Source organism: Macrobrachium rosenbergii, chromosome 55 (assembly GCF_040412425.1).
Source record: "Macrobrachium rosenbergii isolate ZJJX-2024 chromosome 55, ASM4041242v1, whole genome shotgun sequence".
NCBI lineage: Eukaryota > Metazoa > Arthropoda > Malacostraca > Decapoda > Palaemonidae > Macrobrachium > Macrobrachium rosenbergii.
The window spans coordinates 31,864,891-31,887,767 of record NC_089795.1 but is presented as its reverse complement, the minus strand read 5'-3'; the positions used below and the strand labels follow the sequence as shown (position 1 = coordinate 31,887,767).

At 35.5% G+C, this 22,877-nt stretch overlaps 1 protein-coding gene across 5 annotated transcripts in view; it reads left to right on the top strand.

The window, feature by feature from the left end:
• LOC136835923 (caldesmon-like) overlaps positions 1–22,877 on the top strand; it is a 633,290-nt gene that overhangs the window by 507,297 nt on the left and 103,116 nt on the right. For 3 of the 5 annotated variants that reach the window (XM_067099792.1, XM_067099794.1, XM_067099793.1), the window contains one exon: positions 8,682–10,617. In XM_067099792.1, coding sequence (XP_066955893.1) covers positions 8,682–8,793 — 112 coding nt within the window. In that variant the 3' untranslated portion in view covers positions 8,794–10,617. Of the gene's footprint in view, positions 1–8,681; positions 10,618–22,877 lie in introns of those variants that run through there. The other 2 variants (XM_067099795.1, XM_067099791.1) reach the window with 1 other exon arrangement.

Sequence of the window (22,877 nt, the reverse complement as noted above, 5' to 3'; positions counted from 1 at the left end):
ACCCTTTTTTGGAGAGTATTCTAATCAGTGTCAAAGTATTATATGTCTGTTTTGATTTTCCTTCAGAATCTTCATAAAGCACTTTTAATTTATTTTGAATGAGACCACTTAGCAGTCATCCAGGATGATTTCTTACCGTCTTTTCTCTTCTCCTGGAAGAATAATCTTATGAAGTCGGACCTATATGGCATAGGGGGTTGCAATAACAAGTAATGAGAACTGCTAGATAAATGGAAGTCTAAGGAGAGTGCGGGTAAAAAAATAACCGCGTTAAATGTACGTATAAATAGATTATATGTGAAAAATATTTCCACCAAACCGCCGGAAGACATTAAAAGTAACGCAAGATGTGTGGATATAAGCGGTGCAAAATCTGGATACCACGGTAGAATAGATTGGCTAATTCTCAATAACTTGAGAATTTCTAATCCGTAAGGGACGGTCCTGCGATAGGCGCAGTCCCTAGTGAATTGAAAATTATGAAAGAGAGCCAGTAATTGCTATAAATAGAAAGGAGGATGACACTGCTTGCAGTGAAAGGTATGACCAGCTTTCCTGCTCTGTTAGATCATCTCTATTAAGTGCTGTAAAATGGAAAGCTTGCAGGTGCATTTAAAACCGATTATCATTTAGCACTGGGAATCATTAAGATTAGCGAATCATAGCATGGAAGTGTCATATGCGATTTGCTTGTCAGGAAGCTTGGTTTTATTACAGTTCACTCTACTACTCTGTTGACCGCTTAGATTTGTGTTGCAAAGAGCTATAATATATTATTAATAAGCAGACGAAAAACTTGAGTACGGTAAGTCTCATTGATAGGTATGCTCATTAAAAAAAACTCGGTGAGAGATCATCGTTGCAGTATCTAGAAATTCTTGTTTACACTTGTGAAAATCTTTGATTGTATTATCGCCCGCTAAGCTATAGGCGATATACTATGTCAGTACGGCGATGAAAAAGATGGCTATATTTTCAATCTTCATTCTCTCACACAGACATGCGAAACTATCCCACCGTCTTATTTTTTTCATGGTACCCTCTCTAGACAGATACATGTCCGTTGTGAAGAGTGAAAGCGTTATTTTTCTGGCGCACAGATGTTTTGGCATTAAGGTAAGGGTTACATCAGTAAACAATCACATCCCACTTTGGGACCTCCACATTTCATACCTGGCTTGAGTTGCCAGGTTGTTTGATAATCCTTAAGAGTTTTCCCAGGTGAAACGGGAAGTGGCACTTTACTTCATCACTTGAAATATTCCTTTTGGTCGTTTCTGGCCCTTATGTTGATATCGTCATGTATAGTACCAGTAGTCTTATTCTCCAGATCTGTGTATTGCAGTGCTACTATAATGACCTGGTAACGTTCCCTAATATTTATAAATTGGGGATGATTCAACGTCGAAGTTATTCTTCTAACCATTGAGGGTTCTAATCCCACCTGGAAATGAGAATTTCTTCAGTAACTTTTTTTTCGGATTTAACATCTTTGTTGTATCTTTCGTACCAGTTGCAGTATTTAGCTTGTACACTAAAGAAATGTAAGGAACTCCTTAAATTTTCATAATTTATCAGCAAATTGCAAATATAGATTGGCGTATCAAATAGTCAGTGTTTTAGTTTAGGCTTCTTTTTGTCTAGGAGATACCTACTACAAAAGTAGCGTTTGATAATTAAAAACTATAAATTGCTGTTCAGAAATAATTAAAATAATGATACGATTTATGTCAGGTATTTGGCTTGTTGGTGACATTTTATAGACCCTCAGTATGATATTCTTGTCATTTTTTATTATTTTTGTTTGATGTACAATTCGTAACTTTTGATTTGAAAGCCACGCGTAATGCACGGACCAAAAAAAAAAGCCTTCAATTCATAAATTGTGATAGCAACAAGTTTTTAAATGTACGGAATAGTAATTATTCCTACTTACATATTTGATTTCTATACATACATGCATACATACAGTACATAGACGCATATGTATATATATGTGTGTGCGCGCGGGATTTTTATTCATGTATAACACATTCCTAAACCGGCGAACTATATGGATATTCCTTTTCTTGCGCCAAAAATCGGGCGCAACATTTTTAGTTCTTGGCTCCCTTGCCACATTTGCAGCTAAGCTTATATTTGTACAAATCATTCGTTTAGAGAAATAAGAGCTTCACGATTCTATAGTGTCTTTCCCTTTCAAGCGTAAAGAGACTTAAATCATTCCACGGCTATGTTTGCCTCCAAGCCAGGTGGTATATTGTGAATGGTTTTTCCTTGATATTAAAATGCCTTGGCCTTAATTACATGAGTTTGAACTTCGTTCACTGATCATCCCCCTGTGACTGTCCTTTGAGTAAGTTAATGCAAATGATGATCATCTTAGGTTTGATCAGTCGACAGTTTTTATTGTAAGATGCCTAGTTAAATGCCAGTTATTTTATTTTACTTTTGATTCTTCATTCACTGGCAAGTGTCTGTTACAACTCAGCATACACAGTGATCCTTTGTAATGTTAGTTGAAAGTATGAGCCTTGCCAAGTGTTTTTCATCTACATCAGATAATTTTTGCCAGTGTGGTTTTTCCTCTCAGCCACAATCCTAAAATCAGAGAGTGAAGTTGAGAGTGGGGAATTTTATCAAAGCTACTAAAAAGGGCAGTCACAATTTGTGTCCAGAGAACGACTCAGGAAGATGTCAATTCATAAATAGTCCCGGTGGCACTTTCTCGAAATTCTCATATTCCCTTGTTTGTCGTATTGTTTGACTTAATAATCGATGTCATCTCTGTTCACACACTTATTCGTATATTTGTTTGTCATAATTTGAACATGGAGATTTTAACTCTTGTTTCGTGGGCGGGAATTTTATTCATAATAATGCTGTAGTTAACGACGAAGATTGAAACGCGTCCAAATAGTTTCTGTAATAGCTCTGCGAGTGACAGAGGTACTGGCTGATATACAACGCCTAGTTTAAGAAGCTTGACTACAGAATCCGCTGACGTTTTGCATCAGTAATATGCGAATGTAAAAGTCACTGTATGACAGTAACATATGACTGACGGATTTTCTCATGTTAATTGTTAGACCCTAGGTTTATTAAGAACTGAGAAGATTTCCTGCTGTTAGTAAAAAAGTCTTCACTTTAGTAAGGAGAAAATTCAGAATTTTTCTTGGCCGAAAAGTTGTTGAAGTAATGTTTTTAGGTACTCCCCGGTGGTAGCATTTTCATCATGCGTTGGTCGTTCGATCAGCGTAGTTAAGCAACGATGCTATTAGACATTGCTTGGCTGATTGACTAAGGAGAAATGCCAGACGTCGTCGGCACTTACAACTCCTCGAGCATCCTTAGGGCACGACGTGGGCTAGTAACCTCACCTTAAATACTTGCTAAGAACCGAAAAGATATAACCTTTAAGAGCCACACTTTTCTAGTTAAAAGTGTGTTTTTATACATATATCTTGAGTCGGGACTCCTAGATATGGGTTGTATTCTATTAAGCAAGCTGTGTAAATCTTGTGTTTTCACAATGCGACTTTTCTAGTAAAAAGTCGTATTGTGAAAAAAACTCTACAAATACGGGTTAATAAGAATACAACTATCCAGGAGTTCAATTCAAAATATATGTACAAAAACAGAGGTATTGAGGACAGAATATGCACAGAGGGATGAAATAACAAGATTAATGTGGCTGAATCTTTCAAATATTTAGGACAGCCATATCCAACTCAAGTTGGAATGTAGTGGGAGACAAAAAAAAAAAAAACAGACTGAATACGATTTCGGAAATAAATAGATTGAAATTACATTTGAATGTAAGATAATACATGTAGAGCACGATCTGTATTGCTACATGGAAGTGAATTATCATGGTATGACAATAAAACTACATCTAGGAGGTTGTATCAAAATGAACAAATTTTCATGAAGAATACTACGCGTCAGTTGACGGGATAGAGTGAGCTGTGATACCATAGGGGAAATTACGGAAGTTCATATGCAAATGAGATAATAATGAAAGGGAGAAAGAGATGGCTTGCACATGCTCTTTGCACAGCTCCTGAGAGAATAGCTCGTGATAGTACGAGCTGGGCTTCTATGGGCATCAGAAGCGTTGAATAAGAACTATAAGAACGAAAGCTGGAGAAGAGTGAAGATTTGTGGAAGACAAAACACAGGATAGACATGAATGATGGAATTTCAGAGACCGATGGCTTCCCTTGGTGGTGGAGGCGATTATTTAATGTGTGTGTGTATGTATGCATATATATATATATATACTGTATGTATATGTATATATATATATATATATATATATATATATATATATATATATATATATATATATATATATATTAACTTTATCACATACACAATTGTTCTGTGCATTAGTAGAATTACTAAAAGGACCTCATTCAAATTGGATGGTATCTAACGGAGTTTTTTATTCAGAAAAAGTTACAAGCTTTCTTGGACAAACAGTCCACATTATCAAGTATCTGTACTTGATAATGTGGACTGTTGGTCCAAGAAAGCTTGTAACTTTTCTAAATAAAAACTCCGTTAGATACCATCCAGTTTGAATGAGGTCCTTTTAATATATATATATATATATATATATATATATATATATATATATATATATATATATATATATATAAATATATATATATATATATATATATATATATATATATATATATATATATATATATATATATATATATATAGATTTGTGTGTGTATATAGTGTGTTATGTATGTATGTATGTAGTATGCGTATGGAAAATTAAACATCGGAAATTCTTTCTTTGCCGTCACATATTTAAGCTAAACTGTTCATTTGCGCAATCGTTGAAACGGCTCTTGAGACATCAGTTATGCCAGAATGGTTAAACCTAGTCAATTATGTTGCTAAACTTTAGTAAATGAACTGTTTTGTGGTACTATAATTCCTAGTTGTAATTTACATTTAGGTGCATTAGAAACATTCTTATGATGATCATTATTGTGAATATAGATTTCTTGTCGTTGCTACCTACTGTAGAAAGGCGCAAACCATAGCTAATGTTGTCATTTTAACTCGTATGATGGATTTCTTTATTCTTTTGACAGCTAGACTCACGCAACCATGCTTGTGTTTGTGTGTGTATGTATGTATTTATGTATGGATGCATGTATGTATATGCATATATATGTATGTGTGTGTGGGTGTATGTGTGAAGCCAGAAATATCGTTTGATATCAAGATTCACCATACCCTAGTGGTATTCCTAATGAATTCGATATTAAACGATATCTGTGGCTTAATATTTATGAAAAAAAATCATGCATGCATAATTGATAAAAATTCACATATGTATATGGGTGTGTGCATATATATATATGTATATATATTACATACATCTATACATATATATACATTTGTAAAATATATGTATATATATAATGTTAGTTCCCTTTCTATAAGTTAAACTTCAACCTTAGGCAGTTGATGACTTGAGATGTTTATCGTCTGAAAGTAATTCTTATAATAACTGAGTTTGAGTTCTGTGCTTGAGTGAAATGTCTTGTCGTACAGGACCACTTTGCAGCATTACTGAATGAGATAAGGTTTATTGACAGGGCCACCAGTGTTAGTTTTGCGTTGCTTCAAGTTTGTATGAGTCATGTGGTTATCCCAGATTAGCCCATCTCCGACTCCACTAAATACCTCGTGCACCACTAGCACAAACAACAACAGTACCTTGAAGAGGGGAGGACATGAAAGGGGGCGGTGGCAGCGAGGGTGGGGGCTCAATAAGGGGGTGCCAGCCAGGTGTCAGGGCGACAGTGTCTGTGGTGGCGGTCGCGGGATGGGTGGCTAAGAGTTAGGGCCGCTTGTTGTGGCCTCAACCCCACGAGTTATTGGTTGACGACCAAAAGATCGTCTTTCTCTCTCTGACGAGGCGTTCTCGTCCTGTGGCGAGGACGGGTGTCCGTTTAACCTCTCGTTATCGCGGCGATTAGTGTTACGAAGGATCCCTTTTCGTTATGCCACAGGAAGAGCCCTGAGAGATCGTCGTCGTCATCTCCCAGCCGAATGGTGGTCTTTGTAACAGCATCAAGCTTAGCGGCACCCATGCAGTGTGTGGCGGAGCCAAATACTTCTTCCTCCGGTGTGCAGAGCGGAAAAAATATTCTTCTTCTTTGCTATTACTTCTATTTCAACAGCCACTGAAAACTCGCTCTCTCGCTTTGTCTAGTCCGCAAGTTCCTGAGGATGGGAATCTGTCACCTCTGCTTGAGGATCGTGTAAAAAGAAATTATAGGCAGTCTATTTATAGATGTGTCCTCTCTTGTGATGTAAAGAAGGACATCCGTCTATTTTATCTTTTTTTTTTTTTTTTTTATTTACCATCTAGTGGTAAAGAAGCAGCTTGGAAGTACTACCTAAGAAGTGTTTCAGCCAGGAACACCAGTTTACGCCCACACAGTCGAGTACCGTGCATCAAGTCGTCGCGAAACATCGGCAGGTTTACACTGCATATTCCCCCGGAGAGTTCCGTTTTATTTATTCATTTAATATTTTTTGTGCTGTGATGTTTTGAAACACATGTTTCGTAGAAAGTATACCTCTTAATCCTCAAACGAGTGGACTAGGGCAGAAAAAGGTGATAATTATTCGGTATGTGAAACCAAAGGGCTCTTCACCTGACAGATACTTCAATTAGAACCACCTGTGATTAACATCCTGTGCCTTTGTTGACCACTTCCGTCTGAGGGACGGAGGGGGAATCTCTTGATCATCATTCTGAAGGTTTTCTTCCCGGAAAACTTTTGGAGGTGGCTCCTTTGGTCCTGTATCCGCCCTCATGGCTTTCGTTAACATCCAAAGTAATCTCAGGTGAGACTTATGGAGTTACTTTTATTGGCCATAGTCTGTAGTTAATTTTGATGTTGTCTCTGAGACTGTGATTTCTTCTATCCACATTCTTTGTCAGTGATTGGTTTCAAAGGAACCAATTATTTGTTCTAGATTTTGAGGTCCGTATATAGTTGCCTAAATAAGGATACTAGCCGGGTGAAATGTCTGGACTTATGCCTGTATTTGCCTGAGGTAAGAGTTAATGTTAAAGGACTTACACTATATTTGCCTAAGGTAAGAGTTAATGTTTAATGATGTCGATTGGACTTGGATATGTTATCCGAATTATTGTTAGTGATGTTTATTTTGACTCCCATACATAGTTGCTCTTATTTACTTTTATTGGCTGTAGGTGGTAATTGATGTTACAGATTCGACTTCGATGTCTGTTGCCCAAATTTTGTCATAGAATATGTAGAAATGATGTTCGGCATAACGCGAAACTACTGTGAAGTGAAAATCCACCATAATGTAAACTAGTATATTGTACAGACTTGGCTTTCGTACAGTTCTTCATTCGAAGTAAAGAGGTTTCTCGTCCGAACAAGCGGAAATTTCTCCACATATCTGTACAGTAGACATTTTTCTGTTACTGTATACCTTTAAGTTGTTCGTCATTGATGTACTTAATTCTAAAGTAATGAGTTTTTGCATTGATTTTGATGTGTAGATGTAGTCGCCTATATTAAAACGTTTGTCAGGTTTGTTTGATTTGTTTACCTCCGTACGATACTTAGCGAGATCCTTGTTTAAACACATTCGTTTTAGTAAGCAATAGATGTATGTAAATGTTAATCGTGGAAAAGAGAACTGAAGAACGAACACTTGCGTATTTGAAGTCTTACTAAAACTTCCGATTTACCTAAATATATATTTTAACTTTCATTTCAGTCACTGTCATCTTGCAGCAGGTGTTATTTAAAATCTCAAATCACGAGTCATTTTTTTAATTCTTACAACCTTTTTGTAATGAGTGTAGGATTATTGTGATTTTTTAACATCATCTTTTCATACAAAAGATTTCACTGTATTTCGACATTTTTCAGGTAAGTAAACATCAAAACTGCAATTTTAAGGCTCTAAGCTGGTTCTGAATGTCAGAGCAACATAAATTTCCCCCAGAAACATACCTTGTTTACCTATTTTATTGAGGTGGTTCAGATATGTTCTTAGTTTAATCGACTATATATGAAAGATGAAAACATTATTGGACTAGTTATTGTAATTCATAATTCCTCTTTTGTTGAAGGTAGATGTTTTCATTACTTATAGTCTGTTTCTGTCGAATACGTAACAAAGAAGGTAGTTTAAATAGTGCCGTGTAAGATTAATTCATTACCAAGTATAACTATTGTGTGGACTCAATAGTTTTAAATCAGAGTTCCTTCTGTTGTTGTAGGTAGATGGTGCATTACACCAACAAGTTGTCGATACTGACATGTCTTCCATATTATCGGATATCGAGCAAATAATGTTGTATTCTATGGTAATATCCTGTAGTATTAATTAATAGTTATGTAAAACCGTTAAGTTGCTATATATTGTTACAACAGTAGCCAGTATAAATAGCTAATTAATTAATGGTTTAGTAGTTAACCACCAATAACCTCCTCTATTCAACGTAGAGGTTGTATTAAAATAAGCTTTGGGTATTGAAATATCTTTTTCAATGAAGACATGGGTGATGACATACAAGCGATTTTGTTCATTTGCAATCCTAAATGAACTTCGATTCCCCATATTAAGCCGTCAATGTTTTCACTCTTTTTCAGAGTTAACAGGGCGGCGAACAACACTGAGACGTCGGGGTTAGTTACGTATGAGGAAGTAACAGTATTGTGTATGAAATTTACCACAAGTAGTAAATTTGACATAGTTGACTAATTCGATTTGGATTTAGCTGACCCATTTCTCTATGTGTTCTCCTAAAGAGAATAGTCGGTAGTGGTTTAACTAATGCCTTTTTTTTTTTAACTAGATGGTTTCATATTTTTCCTAAAATAAAACTTGTACATAGTTGACAGATAACATTTTTATTTCTTTTTAGCTTAGTGCCCTTTTATATTAATAGATGTACTAATCACATACCTAGGTATGAAATCTACAGATCGCAGTTATCAAAAGTCAGTAAATATCACTGCAGCACAATGACCTCTTAACTCTCCGTTTTCTTATTATTTTCTGGGTAAGTTTTGCGCTGGAAACCTTGAAATCTGAGAAAAGAAAGGAAAGGGGGACTGTTCTTTCACGGCTGCCTTCAAACCTACATGAAGAATCGTAGAGCCAACGCTTTAACCTCCTTGGTAGTGCAGAGGAAAAGCATTGGAGTCTAATGCTTCACTCTGGGTTTTTATCAAAAGTGAAAAGACAGTTTTTTCGTTCGTTTTCTATGTCGCATTTCAGTTTTTCAACAGACTTGATAGGGAGGTAATATACCTTCAAGTATACTTGTGAACGTGTTCCTGAAAAGGGTAACTTACCTGTATATCCGGACGTGTGGATGAAAAATCAGTCTTTTGTGGATACGCTTGTTCAGGTCGACTTATCAGGCACACCTGTAGGTGTGTAAATTCCTTACAAAATATTATGAAAACGAGAAGAGTTCATTATGATGCTGTTAATATTTACAATGACCTAGGTTGTTGATTTGAAAAGGCTTTGCAGCTCATGTCGTAAAGGAGTTGACTTAGATTATTTTTGCTTAATGCTGCTGCATTTTGACTCCAAGGTAATTTTTATAACTATTCTAAGAGCTATTTACCCAAACCCTGTAAAGTAGAAAGTGTGACATTGAACTTGTTGAAGAAACTAGTTAATGAGGATTCTTAACGTGAGGAAGTTTGTTTTGCTCATAATTCTGGTGTAAATAACGTGGTTAACTATTCTAGACGCTTACGTTTTACTTAAAAACTACATCTCTCATTCTTGCTATAGTATATGTATACAGTGTCTGATTTATAAGAATAGCATTAGGCTTCAGACATTTGTCAGTCACATTTACTTTCTTCCAGGTATTCTTGATGTTGACTGAAGTCACATATTTCCCTTTTTTTGCAGAATAATTTTAAAGGATAAAAAGGACAATATGGGATTTTCCGCAAACATCATATTTAACTGTGGTCTTTCATCAACTGAATATTCCTTTTTTTAATTATCAATGGTATCACGAACACCAAAGCATGGATTATTTTGCAGATGAATTATTATCGCACTTTTGGTAAAAAGATGTGTAATTTAGGTTTGATTAGATTCAGAACCTTTTAATAGCTGGCAAGTCCATATTAGAGCATTATTTCTTCTCTCGTGATGTGAAATAGCGAGTCAGTGTATAAGTACTAACCTGTTTCTGTTTCTTCAACAAGACCCACCTGCCAAAAAAAGAAAGAAAAAAAAGGTTAATTTAGATACGACAGCCAAACTTTTAGCTAGTATGTAAACTTGTAGCTTCCTTGCACCATAGTAGGTCTATTAGAATCTTAATATATACGCCTGTCGGATGCTTTTTTCACGTACCACCTTGGATAATTGAGCACTACCTCCTGTTGTTATTCACATTCTTTCATGATGCTCTACGCACTAGATGTGGGTGGTGTAGCTTAGTGATAGATCACCCAGTTCCCATTAGTGAGATCCATGATTCGATTCCCAGTCCGCCTCCACCAGTCACCCCAGCCGTAAATGAGTACCAGCAGCGGGGTTGTGACCCCCACCCCCACCCCCCCAAAAAAAAAAAAATAATAAATCTTACTACATTATCCTGCGGTCTAAGTATGCATGTCACTCTGCAAGACATGGGTCCAGCGGCAGTTGATGGGACCGATTTCGATTTTAATTGATTAGATTTCAAATGATTCAACCAGTTCTGCTATGCATATGTTATTTTTAATGGTCATTATTCTTTTTTTTTTTAAATATATTCAACTGTTACCAATGAATTTTAAGCAACGTAACAGACAAACTTTTCTTCTAAAAATGAAACTGAAGGGTAAAAAAGGTTTAGTAACGTAGCATAAGAAAAAATATTGCATTATTTTAGATATTTTTTTTTAAGAATAAAAAGAAATGGTAAAATTTTCATTCACACAGTAAGATAATCAATCTTATGTTTAGAATGTAACAAAAGAATTTAATTCACAGGAAAGTAACTATTTACGTGTAATTATATTTGCCTTAAAACTTTTTATACGAAAGTAGACATTACCCAGATATTTTATTGCACAAAGCAAGTATTTTTAGGTTACACCCTTCCAAAATAATGTGTATACACACACACACACACACACACACACATATATATATATATATATATATATATATATATATATATATATATATATATATATATATATATATATATATATATATAATATAATCCACAAAGTATGTGGCTTCAGGGGAAATTGAAACACCTGAGTGATATATATATATGTGTGTGTGTGTACGTATGTTCGCAAATATGCCCCGAACAAGATTCGAACCTGGAAGTTTGGTTTAAAAACAGTGATAAATGGTCGACTTGCGTACATATACTATATATACATTATATATATGTATATGTATATACATATATACATATACATATACACACACACACACATATATATATATATATATATATATATATATATATATATATATATATATATATATATATATATATATATATACAATGTAAGATGTATACCCATGATAGTTTAAAAAGTAATTTTAATGATTTTCTGACTGGACTTACTGTCATTTGAGTAGGAGGAGATGTAATTATCTGATCTGTATCATGTTAGACTCTCTGTTCTGTTTGGATAAATTAAGAGATTTTCAGTAATTCAAAACTACAAGATTCACTCATTTTTAAAAACGGAAGGACGTAAGACATTTTTTGTTAAACGGGAATGCATGCCGAAACAAATAAATAGCACCTATAAAGCAAATATAAAGTAAATAACCAACGAAGTAAAATCGTAAGACAACACAAACTCGCTCTGCGAATCATAAATATGGTTCAGCTTACAGCTTAAAACCTAATTAGAATGTATGTAGGAAGTTGGTTTATTTTTCATGAATAGTAAATAAGAGGACCAAGACTTCGGCCAGTAATGAAGATTGTTTTGTACAGCAAGTGTTATCACATCTGTGGTAGAGTTGACTGCACGGTAATTTACAGAATTTGCCTGTTTAAAACAAAGGAGCATACGATGTTAGATACTCTATCACTTTTATCTTACTAACGATACGGGCTAGATAAAGCAATCACATTGGTTTGTTTTCAGTTTGATCTGTTAAAAACGACCTACAATCTGCGTAAGTAAACTAGTTGTACCAAATGGATTTTACAAGGGAAATTTAAATATTCAGATCCAAAACATTGCCTTGTGGATCAAAAGCAACGATATAATTATGGTCACACTGTTAATCTACCGTGAGGCATATTTGCGACATTTTCCGGATACCTTTCTCGGTATATTTTAAATCTAAAGTCATTTTGGTTTTCTTGGTCGAGGTTGCTCAGTGACGGTAAAAAATTCTTTCATTTACACGCCTGTTGCTCTTGGTTTTTAGACTTTGTAGTGACTTTTAAAAACATCAGACTCCACTTTCAGTTACAATCTCTCTCTCTCTCTCTCTCTCTCTCTCTCTCTCTCTCCGCGCGCGCGCGCGCTCGTTTAAAAGGGAGATCTTAACTGATAGATCAAAGATTGACCTGGCGCGCTTGCGAACAGTCTCTTCATTAGCTAGGGATCCGTCACGAACGGAGCAATTAAAGTCCCCTCCGTTAAATCATGTTGTGCCTTTGTTGACCTAAACAATGAATTCAAGTACCTGCTAGCCAGGTAGCTATCGTGGGTTACAATCCTTCCTCTCCTATTTTTCTTCCTCAAGGTAATCATAACATATACTCGTATGCGATATACATCCGGCTTTACACTTCTCATTTTTACATCCATCAACATACTCTTCAGCCTACTCTTTAGCCCTAATGCTAAACTCTTTCACAAGTAAACTTATATGTCTTCTTGAATCATGGATCCCAAATAATCAAATCCTTTTCAGAACCCATTTCCACAACAAAATCCATTTATTTTTACCACAGGCACTCCAGACCTACCACTGCCATATCACCTAGCACTATTACCCATTATTTCGCCATATCCAGCCAGGTACAGATTCAGGCTCATCCAGGAAATTTTCTTTTTCATAATCTCTCTGTTACATGATTAGACCACATAACCTTACTCCCCGTAGGGAGGGACATGAGGTGCACTATAGGCATTACTTAAGGTTCTTTGCAGCTTCCCTTCGGCCCCTAGTTGCAACCACATTCATTCCTTTTACTGTACCTCCGTTGATATTCCCTTTCTTCCAACTGACTTTCCATACTTTCCTAACAGTTGTTTCTTTATGCAACTATGGGGTTTTCCTCCAGTTACACCTTTAAAACCATTTTATTCTCAATTTCCCTTTCAACGATGAACGACCTCATAGTACCAGTGCTTGGCCTTTGACCTAAATTTTATATTTCATTCATTGATTCATATAACCTTGCAATTGCTATTTTTTCAACTGCTCCATACAACTTCACCTACCCAATCCTTCACCTTACCTGCCTGTTTTAACTAATACAGTCCAAGATAGAATGGGAAAGGATTTGAGTGTAGACTTGATCAACATGATTTTTGGCTGTCTTTAACTATAAGCATAATCCTCATAAAAGTAAAGTGTAAATTTCTGAGATATTCATTTTTGTGTTTTTAGTGAACTTATACTTATCTTGGTCATTGCCTTGGAGAGTAGTGTTCTTGGATATTTGGTGTTCTTATTTCTAATTTTGAACATGATTGCTAGCGTGGGAAAGTAGGTACTAAATGGTGTTAATATCATTACTCGTCTTATAGTTATATGCTGAAATTACAAACTGAAATTAACTTCATCAGAATTTAAATGGATTAGCAGTTGTTGCAGTTGGCGCCTCATGATTGGGCACCCTAGTATGAAAATAAGCTTATATAATTTACTTTCTTCATAATTCCCCTGTCAGTAGTATTTAGTGGTACCAAAAGTTACTTTCATCTCATTTTCACAGAAAACAATGTACCAACTAATGCTGCCAGAAATCGTAAGGATTATGTATAAGGTTTCTTATGTGTCAAGAGATAAAAGTATTAACTGCAGTTAATTCAGATTTTTTATTTTTACCTTGTGTGGGATATTTTTCCTGATTTATTGGTCTGCAAATTCCTTGGATTCTTATCTTATATACAAAATTACTTGGACTACTGGTCTTCTTTTCCCCTAACAACGGTAATTGTGATTTAGACCATTTGACCATGTTCCATAAACTTGTTTCAGCAGTGAACTCCCATAAGCACCTTAAGACCCTGCACCCAAAGAACTTAAGTTAGCTACTGGCTTTGCTGAGCAGCAGCACCTAAGTTCTGCCGAAGCACTACGTTATCTCGTTGCATATACATACATACATACACACACACACATATATATATATATATATATATATATATATATATATATATATATATATATATATATATATATATATATAAATATGTGTGTATGTATGTATGTAAACATCCAAATGTTAGTGAATAATTTTTATTTACTATATTTTTCTTTGCTTTGGCTTTAAAGATTTGTTCCCTATTAGCGTTTGCTGATTTTGAAAAAATACTTTTACATCCTGGCAAAGCTTCCATTCTGTCGAATGTTGTACGTACTAAAAATAGTCGTAAGAAATCTGGAATAGAGAATAACCTATAAGGTTGTCAGAATACTTATAGCACCTTTATAAACTTATGAATAACAAAGATAGGGCCCCTGTTAAATTTATTGTTAATGATTATATATATTTTGTGTACAAGTTCAAGGGTTTGAATTGAGCAAGGTACAGTTCTAGATACCATTGCAATGACACATTTTTGTTTGCGCGTGCCTGCCACGTAGCCTGTAAGATTATTGTATTTAAAGAGTGTGTGTGTTAGAGAGAGAAGGAGAGAGAAATTCTCCTGTCTCTTTCAAAATAGACATGCCACTTTTACAAATTTATGATTCTTATTGCTTCTCATCTTTGCGTGTAGCAGTGTTTCTGTGAAATTACTATAAGGAAAAATGTAAACGGAAACCAACAATCATAATGAAATTTAGAGTCAAGCTGGAGAATGGACATTGATTTTTAATGCCGTCGCAAGATTGATAAAAAAAAAGAGACAAACGCAGAGTAGGGGTTTCCTCACACTAGATCCTGCCAGGCCAAGTACAATAATCCTTAAAATATCTTTGAGAATGACTCTCCCCGTGGAGTGAAGTTTATAGCTCTCTTGCCTACTCAGCGTACGCCCCCAAAAGCCTCTCTCTCTCTCTCTCTCTCTCTCTCTCTCTCTCTCTCTCTCTCTCTCTCTCTCTCTCTACTTGCTCCTATTATCAGTAATAGTTACATTGTTTTTTTTGTGGTTTAAACATACCGACTGACGTTCAGTCACAAAAGACACATGTCTTGTGTAACTGTTATAAAAGCGAGGCTGGGATTTATTATTCAGCCATTCATTTTTTCATTGTCTCCGGTGACGCAATCATACTCGAGAAGAGTAAATGTAATGTAAATGGTATAAACAGAATGTGGACGATTTTAACGGATGAGATTTTTTCCCGATTGCTTTTGTTTTTGCCCTACTTAAGTGCAGCACTATATGGTGGCGCAGTGAATGAATTATGATGAATGTGTAAGTAGGTGGCTACGTAGGTTGGTAGGTAGGCCAAGGAGAACAGGTTTAGACATCCCCGGGAAGTAGCGAGATGGACACCCAGACTGACATCACGTGGTGATGAAGCCAACACTTTTTGGCGGCTGCTGTCGGGCTTAGAATGAATATTACAACCAGAAAGAGGGTTGTTTCAGAGAGATCACATAAATGTCATGGGAAATTTGAGTCGACCAAGAGGGATGGCCTCTTTCTTTATGATCACAAGTCAGATCTGTTGTAGCATCACATTCGCAGTATGCCGAGGGATTTACGTAATACGAGTGTATACGGCTGGGAGACAAATATGTTTAGCACATTTGATCAGTGTTTAGAATAAAATCCATCATTGAAGAGACGAATTAATGGGAAAATTAATACATATCATCAGATATCACACGTGCTTACGCACTTGAACGTCAAATGAAAAATTCAGATATAATAACAGGAACATTGACATATTAGATTGTTGCAGAATGCTAAAGACGTCACGGAGTACACGTTATTATTTTCCTATTCTATTGTAGGAAAAACGGTCAAAACGAGCAGCGATTTGTAAAGAATAAAATATCTTTTGCTGTATGAATAAAAAATCTGTATAAAAGAGAGAGTGAGAATGAATGTGATTATTACTGTCTGGATATGGACTAGTTGCCACAAAACTGCTAGACAACAAAAGCAAGAATAAATATTCCTCTTTTATAAAGCGGCTCTGTCTATAAGTCGTAAAATATGGGAAATCTTCTTTAAAATGTCAGAGAAAATCGTAACCCTATTGGGTCAAGTGAGTTTCTATAAAAGGAACAAAAACTCCCTCGGAATAATGTTTTCCCTCCTACATAAAAAGAAATACTTCTAAAAAGGGGAGGCTTTACAAGAATTTTTTTTTAATCGTTTCGAGAATCCTCTCGAGACTAGCTCGTTGTTGTCGAAGTTTCTCTAGGCTTTTCAACTAGGCAGAGGTACTCTCTAGAATCGATTAGAAGCCTGTTCTTAGGTCAGAAAAACTAAGATTTTTTGCATTTTTATGAAAGTATCTTATGAAAATATCGCGTTACTCCACTTGGAATCTCACCTTCTTAGAATCTGGCTGCCATTGTGTAGACATAGATCTACAGAATATGACCTGTAGATTCTACATATTTCATCCAAACATTTCAGTTCATGTAAAATATTTCTGAATTCATCAAATGTGGTTGTATGTATAAGCTGAAATGAATTTATGAACTTCGTGATGGCGTGGATAGCATGACGTTGGATTGCCATCACTCTTAAGCAATGTTCACATGTTGGCATGGAAGAAGTTTACGCATTTTGTTCCTATATCCGGATTCAGTGTTTTCAGTGGAAAACTTGTCAAAAGGATAGGAAGGTGCGGAAGCAGTTGATTCTTAAAGTATCTGGAGGTAATGATAAGTACGTAAGTCACAGAATATGTGAAGCAAGAAAGGTAGCAGGATATGAGCAAAATATTGGGAAGATATCAAGGTTGAAATGACTGAATTCATATACCAGCTCTCATGTATGGAAGTGAATTGTGAATGCTGGATGCAAATGAAATACAGAAGTAAAAAGCTGTAGAAATGACTTTATTGAATACGTGTTATGAAAATTACTGAAATGGCGAGAAATGTGGAAACGTAAAGGGGATAAAAGATTATCTTTCGTGAAAGGAGGGATGAACGTATTTTTACATGGTTCGGTCATGTGGAAAGATTGGAGGGTTTTAGTTTGGTGAAAAGGGTATGCTTTCAAAGTGTTGGGAGGAAGAAGAGGAAAATACGAAAAGGTTTCGATAGATGGTGTGAGATAGCTGCTGGCAAGGAGTGACCTTAACAGCCAGGAGGCTAGAGAATGCTTGCAGAATCGAGATGGCCAGCAGTCTGTTTGGGAGGCTTGATGTGTTGCTGGTGAGCATTATGTTTACAGTAGGTGTATAAAGCAACTAGTGTTGTGAATTTTCTGCGCAGGGTTTATTCACGCTTCAATAGTTCAAGACTGAAATTGACAATGATTGTTGTCTTTTTTTTCGGGAGCCACCCTTGTTACAGTAATATGCATTATGCGGAAATATATATATATATATATATATATATATATATATATATATATATATATATATATATATATATATATATATATATATATATATATAATATATGGAATTTGTATCAAAATCAACAGCTTCGGACCCATATTGTGAAACAACTAAAGTTAGTAGTTTATGTGGCTCGATTATTGAAGGTATCTCTTTAATTTGCCTGTGCCATGTGGTTGGCCCAGCTTTTAATGACCTGTATGAAGAGTATTCATAATTCTCTCTCTCTCTCTTCTCTCTCTCTCTCTCTCTCTCTCCATATTTTCTACTATATTTTAAGAATTAACAGATTCTTTATCTTCAACAACGCATTTCGCCTCAAACTTATTCTTACTGTGTAGAACCGTGAAATCGTTTTCTGTCCAATATATTTTTTGTATCATTCTATCTCCCCGGCCATTATAAACATTTGGCAGTGAATCTCATACAGAAAAAGGGAAGCGTTTTAAGGCCACTCTTAAAGAAACAGTGTCTCTCTCTCTCTCTCTCTCTCTCTCTCTCTCTCTCTCTCTCTCTCTCTCTCTCTCTCTCATATATATATATATATATATATATATATATATATATATATAATATATATATATATATATATATATATATATATACTGTATATATATATATATATATATATATATGCTCTAAATCCATGGTAATTAAATGAAATCCTGCATTCTTCATATTATGTGACATCTCTCTCTCCCTCCCCTGTATACTAAATGGGAATCATTTAAGTTTGCATTTTCTATTACTTATGATTAAATAAATATGTGCGAGTGAATTGGTAAAACAAATATTTTTACAACCTCTTGTTTCTGAATACATAAATTTCAAATCATAATTTTTTTTCTGGAACAGAACTTCTTAGGTATATTGCACAATTTTGATATCCTCATTCAGTCTAAATTCTTTGCATTTTTATAATTTTTAGTCTTTGGTAAGCACTGCAAATCGACAAACAAATACTGCCAAATACAGGTACTGCTCCAGCAGCTACGTAATGGTTTGAGTTCTCTCAAGGCAAAATTGTTTAAAAAGTTACTTGCGGGAGGGAGTTTAGCTGGTGTAACTCATACGTTGTTGGTTAGTCCTGCAGTTTTTGGGAGTTGGCAATGTTCCAAAAATCAGCATCCAAAATTTTGTCCGAATCTTCTCCAGATTTTCATGATGGCCACCGCTAGCTTTGTTGGGTGAAAAGCAAGAAACATAATGATGAATTATTATAAGTATGCCTTTCGATTTAGTTTGGTCGTTAGTATTCCCGAGAGGAGGTTACTTCATTGGTACGTATTTGTTTATCTGTGTTCCTGTCGTTTTGTTAGCAAGGTTACCAAGGAAGTTATGAGTGGACATGTAATAAATTCTAGAAAAGGGGGCCGTGTAACTGCCAGCAAGTGATTTGGTTTTGGGATAGATCCGAATCTTGATGAAAGACATGTTGGAGGTTGGCTGAGGATGGTTATTTGGTATAAATTGCTCAGCCTTGGCGGAGGTTTTCGGCGATGTTAGATCAGTAAGCCAGCTGAGAGAGAAGAGAGCATAGACGCCGAAAGAGCGATAAAAAAAAAACCGTATTCCCCTCACAATGTTAGTCTGAGTGTGAATCAGAGCCCATTCCGTTAGATTTCAGAAGGTAGACGGACGTGGATTCAGTTTGAGTCAAGGGTATGATCCAATTCCGGAAGGGAAAATTATTTCCAGGATCAATACTTAAAGTTTCATTGGCGACAAAGATATAGATACTCGTCCGAGAAAGGAATAGTTCATCTTTGTGGTTTTTTTTATCATCTGTCCTATCATTGATGTTATAATTAATACTTTGAAGACCAGTTGCAATCAGTAAAGATGGGTTTCATTCAGAGTTTCAAGTGTATTTTTACCATTATGTCAAGATTTCAGTAAACGAGAAAAGGTTGCATTAATCATCCTCCTTATCATGATCGTCGTTATTATTATTTTGTTATTATTATTATTATTATTATTATTATTATTATTATTATTATTATTAGCCAAAGTGTGATAATCAGTCACATTAATGTGCAACCATGTTCTCTTTATTTTTGTTTTTGGTTAGTCACAAGCTGGTTGCTTGGATAATTATTTTGGTCAACATATATAATCCGCATAGAAATCTGCCCCTTTTCTACCTTTTCTTCGCAGTCTTTATTTCACCAAAGACGAAGAGACTGCACAGCAAGATTTAAGTTTCTGTTGAGTCTGAATGAGGAGGGAAGATGCCAGATTTTAGTTTATTTTGCTTTTATTGTTCATAATCGCAGTGAGTCACAGTTGCCAAGAAAATTTTTGACAAGTCTTCTACGCTGGCAATTGATTGCGAGTTATCTGGTGTGAGCACTACTAAAGTCACTTGACACTTATCAACGCTAGTAACATCCTTTTGCTCACCCAAAATATATGAAGTGGTTGTGTGACCGTATATTTTTTTAAGAAGAAAGGCCGTTAGGACTAGGAACCTAATGTTTTTTGTGTGACCTATGCCCGAAAAAACGACGAAACGCAAAGGAAGGAAATAGATCTGCCCTTGTAGGAAGAATTGTGACACAAGTTAGGAAAAACAAAAACAGAAAGAGAATTCTAAAGTTTGGTAGAGGGAAAGAAACGTATTGAACTGTGCCATCGTTTGTCTTTATTTATTAGGTTTTAGAGACCAGTGAAATAACAGATATACAGTATTTGATCCATTCGCTGCATTATAGCCAAAAGCTAGCCGGCCGGCGACCGGCTTCCCCAGGTATTGTGAATAAATTATTCCATATTAGAATTCGCACCAAATATCATTGGCAGTCTTCCAGCAATATTTTCCGGCTTTGGTTGTCTTCGGAAAGGAGTTGGCAATATCTTGGGTCTCTGAGGAAAGTTGTCAATACTAACCAGCTCTTGCAAGTGTTTCCACACACGACCGGCAGATAACTGAATTTGTAAGTTTTTTTTTTTTTAATGAAACATTTAAGTATTGAAATTGTAGATTATTGTAATGTACTTTATTTTGAAATTTCAGAATAAAAATTCACTATGAATCTCTCTCTCTCTCTCTCTCTCTCTCTCTCTCTCTCTCTCTCTCTCTCTCTCTAATGTTTTCTCTTCTCTATTAATGTCGCGCTCTTCCCAGCCTCTCTCTCTCTCCCTCTCTCTCTCTCTCTCTCTCTCTCTCTCTCTCTCTCTCTCTCTCTCTCTCTCTCTCTCTTTGATTTCTGTTTAAGTGTGTTTGTATCCTTTGTCCTAAGATATATATATATATATATATATATATATATATATATATATATATATATATATATATATATATATATATATTCCTATTCTCACTACTATGCACAGCATTGTGTGCTGTAAAATTTTTGACTAAAATTAATTTTATTTACGTCCAAAGAGCAAAGAGTTTTTCAGTGAATGTCTTTTGCTCGGGAACCATTTGAGGAAATCAAATTAAACTTAGGACCGGACAAATACTCAGGGGATTTTCCTCTCAGCCAATCATAGAATAGGATTTGGGCTGCAGGAATGGCATCGGTCAATATGACGTAACCAGGGGGAGTTTGGTATCTCGATCCGTAGTGATTAAGGAAAAGAATTACTTTTAAGTGATTCATTCAAATGTAACTCAGGGAACTAATGAACTAAATCATTTACGTTTAGACTTATCCTTGTAAACATAATGGGAACTATATTTGTCTGAGGACGAGTTTGCGAGTGTTTTCTCGTTCTTGTGTACATTTGTACGTGTGTGTTCTGGTCAAAGGCCATGCTACGACCCTACAGATGATGACTGGGTGTTGAAGTAGCATCTAGTTGATCCTCAAACCTCCGAGTGTGATGGTGAATCTCCCAAGTGTTGAGTGGAAGTGATTCGAGTGCTAATTTCATAGATGTTAAAATTGAATTGAATATCCGTTTCATTGTTTATTTTGTCAGAGAAATACTTGATAATGTTGCCTTTCTTAAAAGCACGATTAAAAATATTAAATCAATATGTTAACTAAGTTCTGTTGGGGGCACTTGGCTATTGCTTCTGTTTATAAGTATGATAATGGAGCTACTTTATAAGTGGTTTCAAGTCTCTTTTTATAAAAGGCAATGAAACAGTAGAAGAAAAACAATTGTTGGTCGCACGATTCATGATCGTAGCTTCTATTGCTCGAATGATTATCCATGACTAAGGTAGTTTGATTCTCAGAATATTAAAGTGAATACGTCTCTTTATAGAGGCTCTAGATGATGTGCTGGGCTTTTGTAAAACTTAGGCTAGTGACCCCATGTTGCTTGTATTCTTTTATTTGTGCCCAACACCTTCAAGATTAGGAACCTTTACTTTAGCAAAATATAATTATGAAGGTTATTGGACCATGAATGCATTATAAGCTGATCAGCCTTTTCTAATAATTGATTGTGAATACTTTAGTTCTCCGACTTGTTGGGAGTTGGTCAGTATGTAAATCTATATATATATATATATATATATATATATATATATATATATATATATATATATATATATATATATATACATATATACATATATATACATATATATATATATATACACATATATATACATATTTATGTATGTATGTCTATATATAGTCGATTGACTGATTGATTAATTTCTGTAAACTGGTGCTCACAAAATAAATTATAGTTCATGTTTTCAAGTTGCTCATGCAGCGAAGGAGAGAAGACTTGTCCACTCTTGAGTAAAATGCTAGTAAATGTTTTTTTTTTTCCTTGAACCCGTTCTTAGATGGCAGGTAAGGGGCCCACGGGGGTGAGAAGAAAGGACAGGGGGAGGAGACGAAGACTACTGCATCGGTTCGCCGCAGGTTTCCTCAGGAGACCCGTCACTTGTGAGCCAGTGATCGGATGAGATATTGATTTAAATAAATTGAGAAGTTTCTCTTCCTTAGTTCAGACTTCTTGACAGATGATGGGGAAGCCTCTACTTTAACATCGCCAAGGAAAGACGCAGTGGGCCCAAGTGTATTCATTTTTTGATCGTCAACAAAGCTTCCATTTACCAAGACTACCTTTGTAGACTTTTGAGTAAACTTCTGTAGTTTCTGGAGGCTTCTGGTAGTTACGTCTCTCGAGTCTGTAGTTTGAGAAAGTAG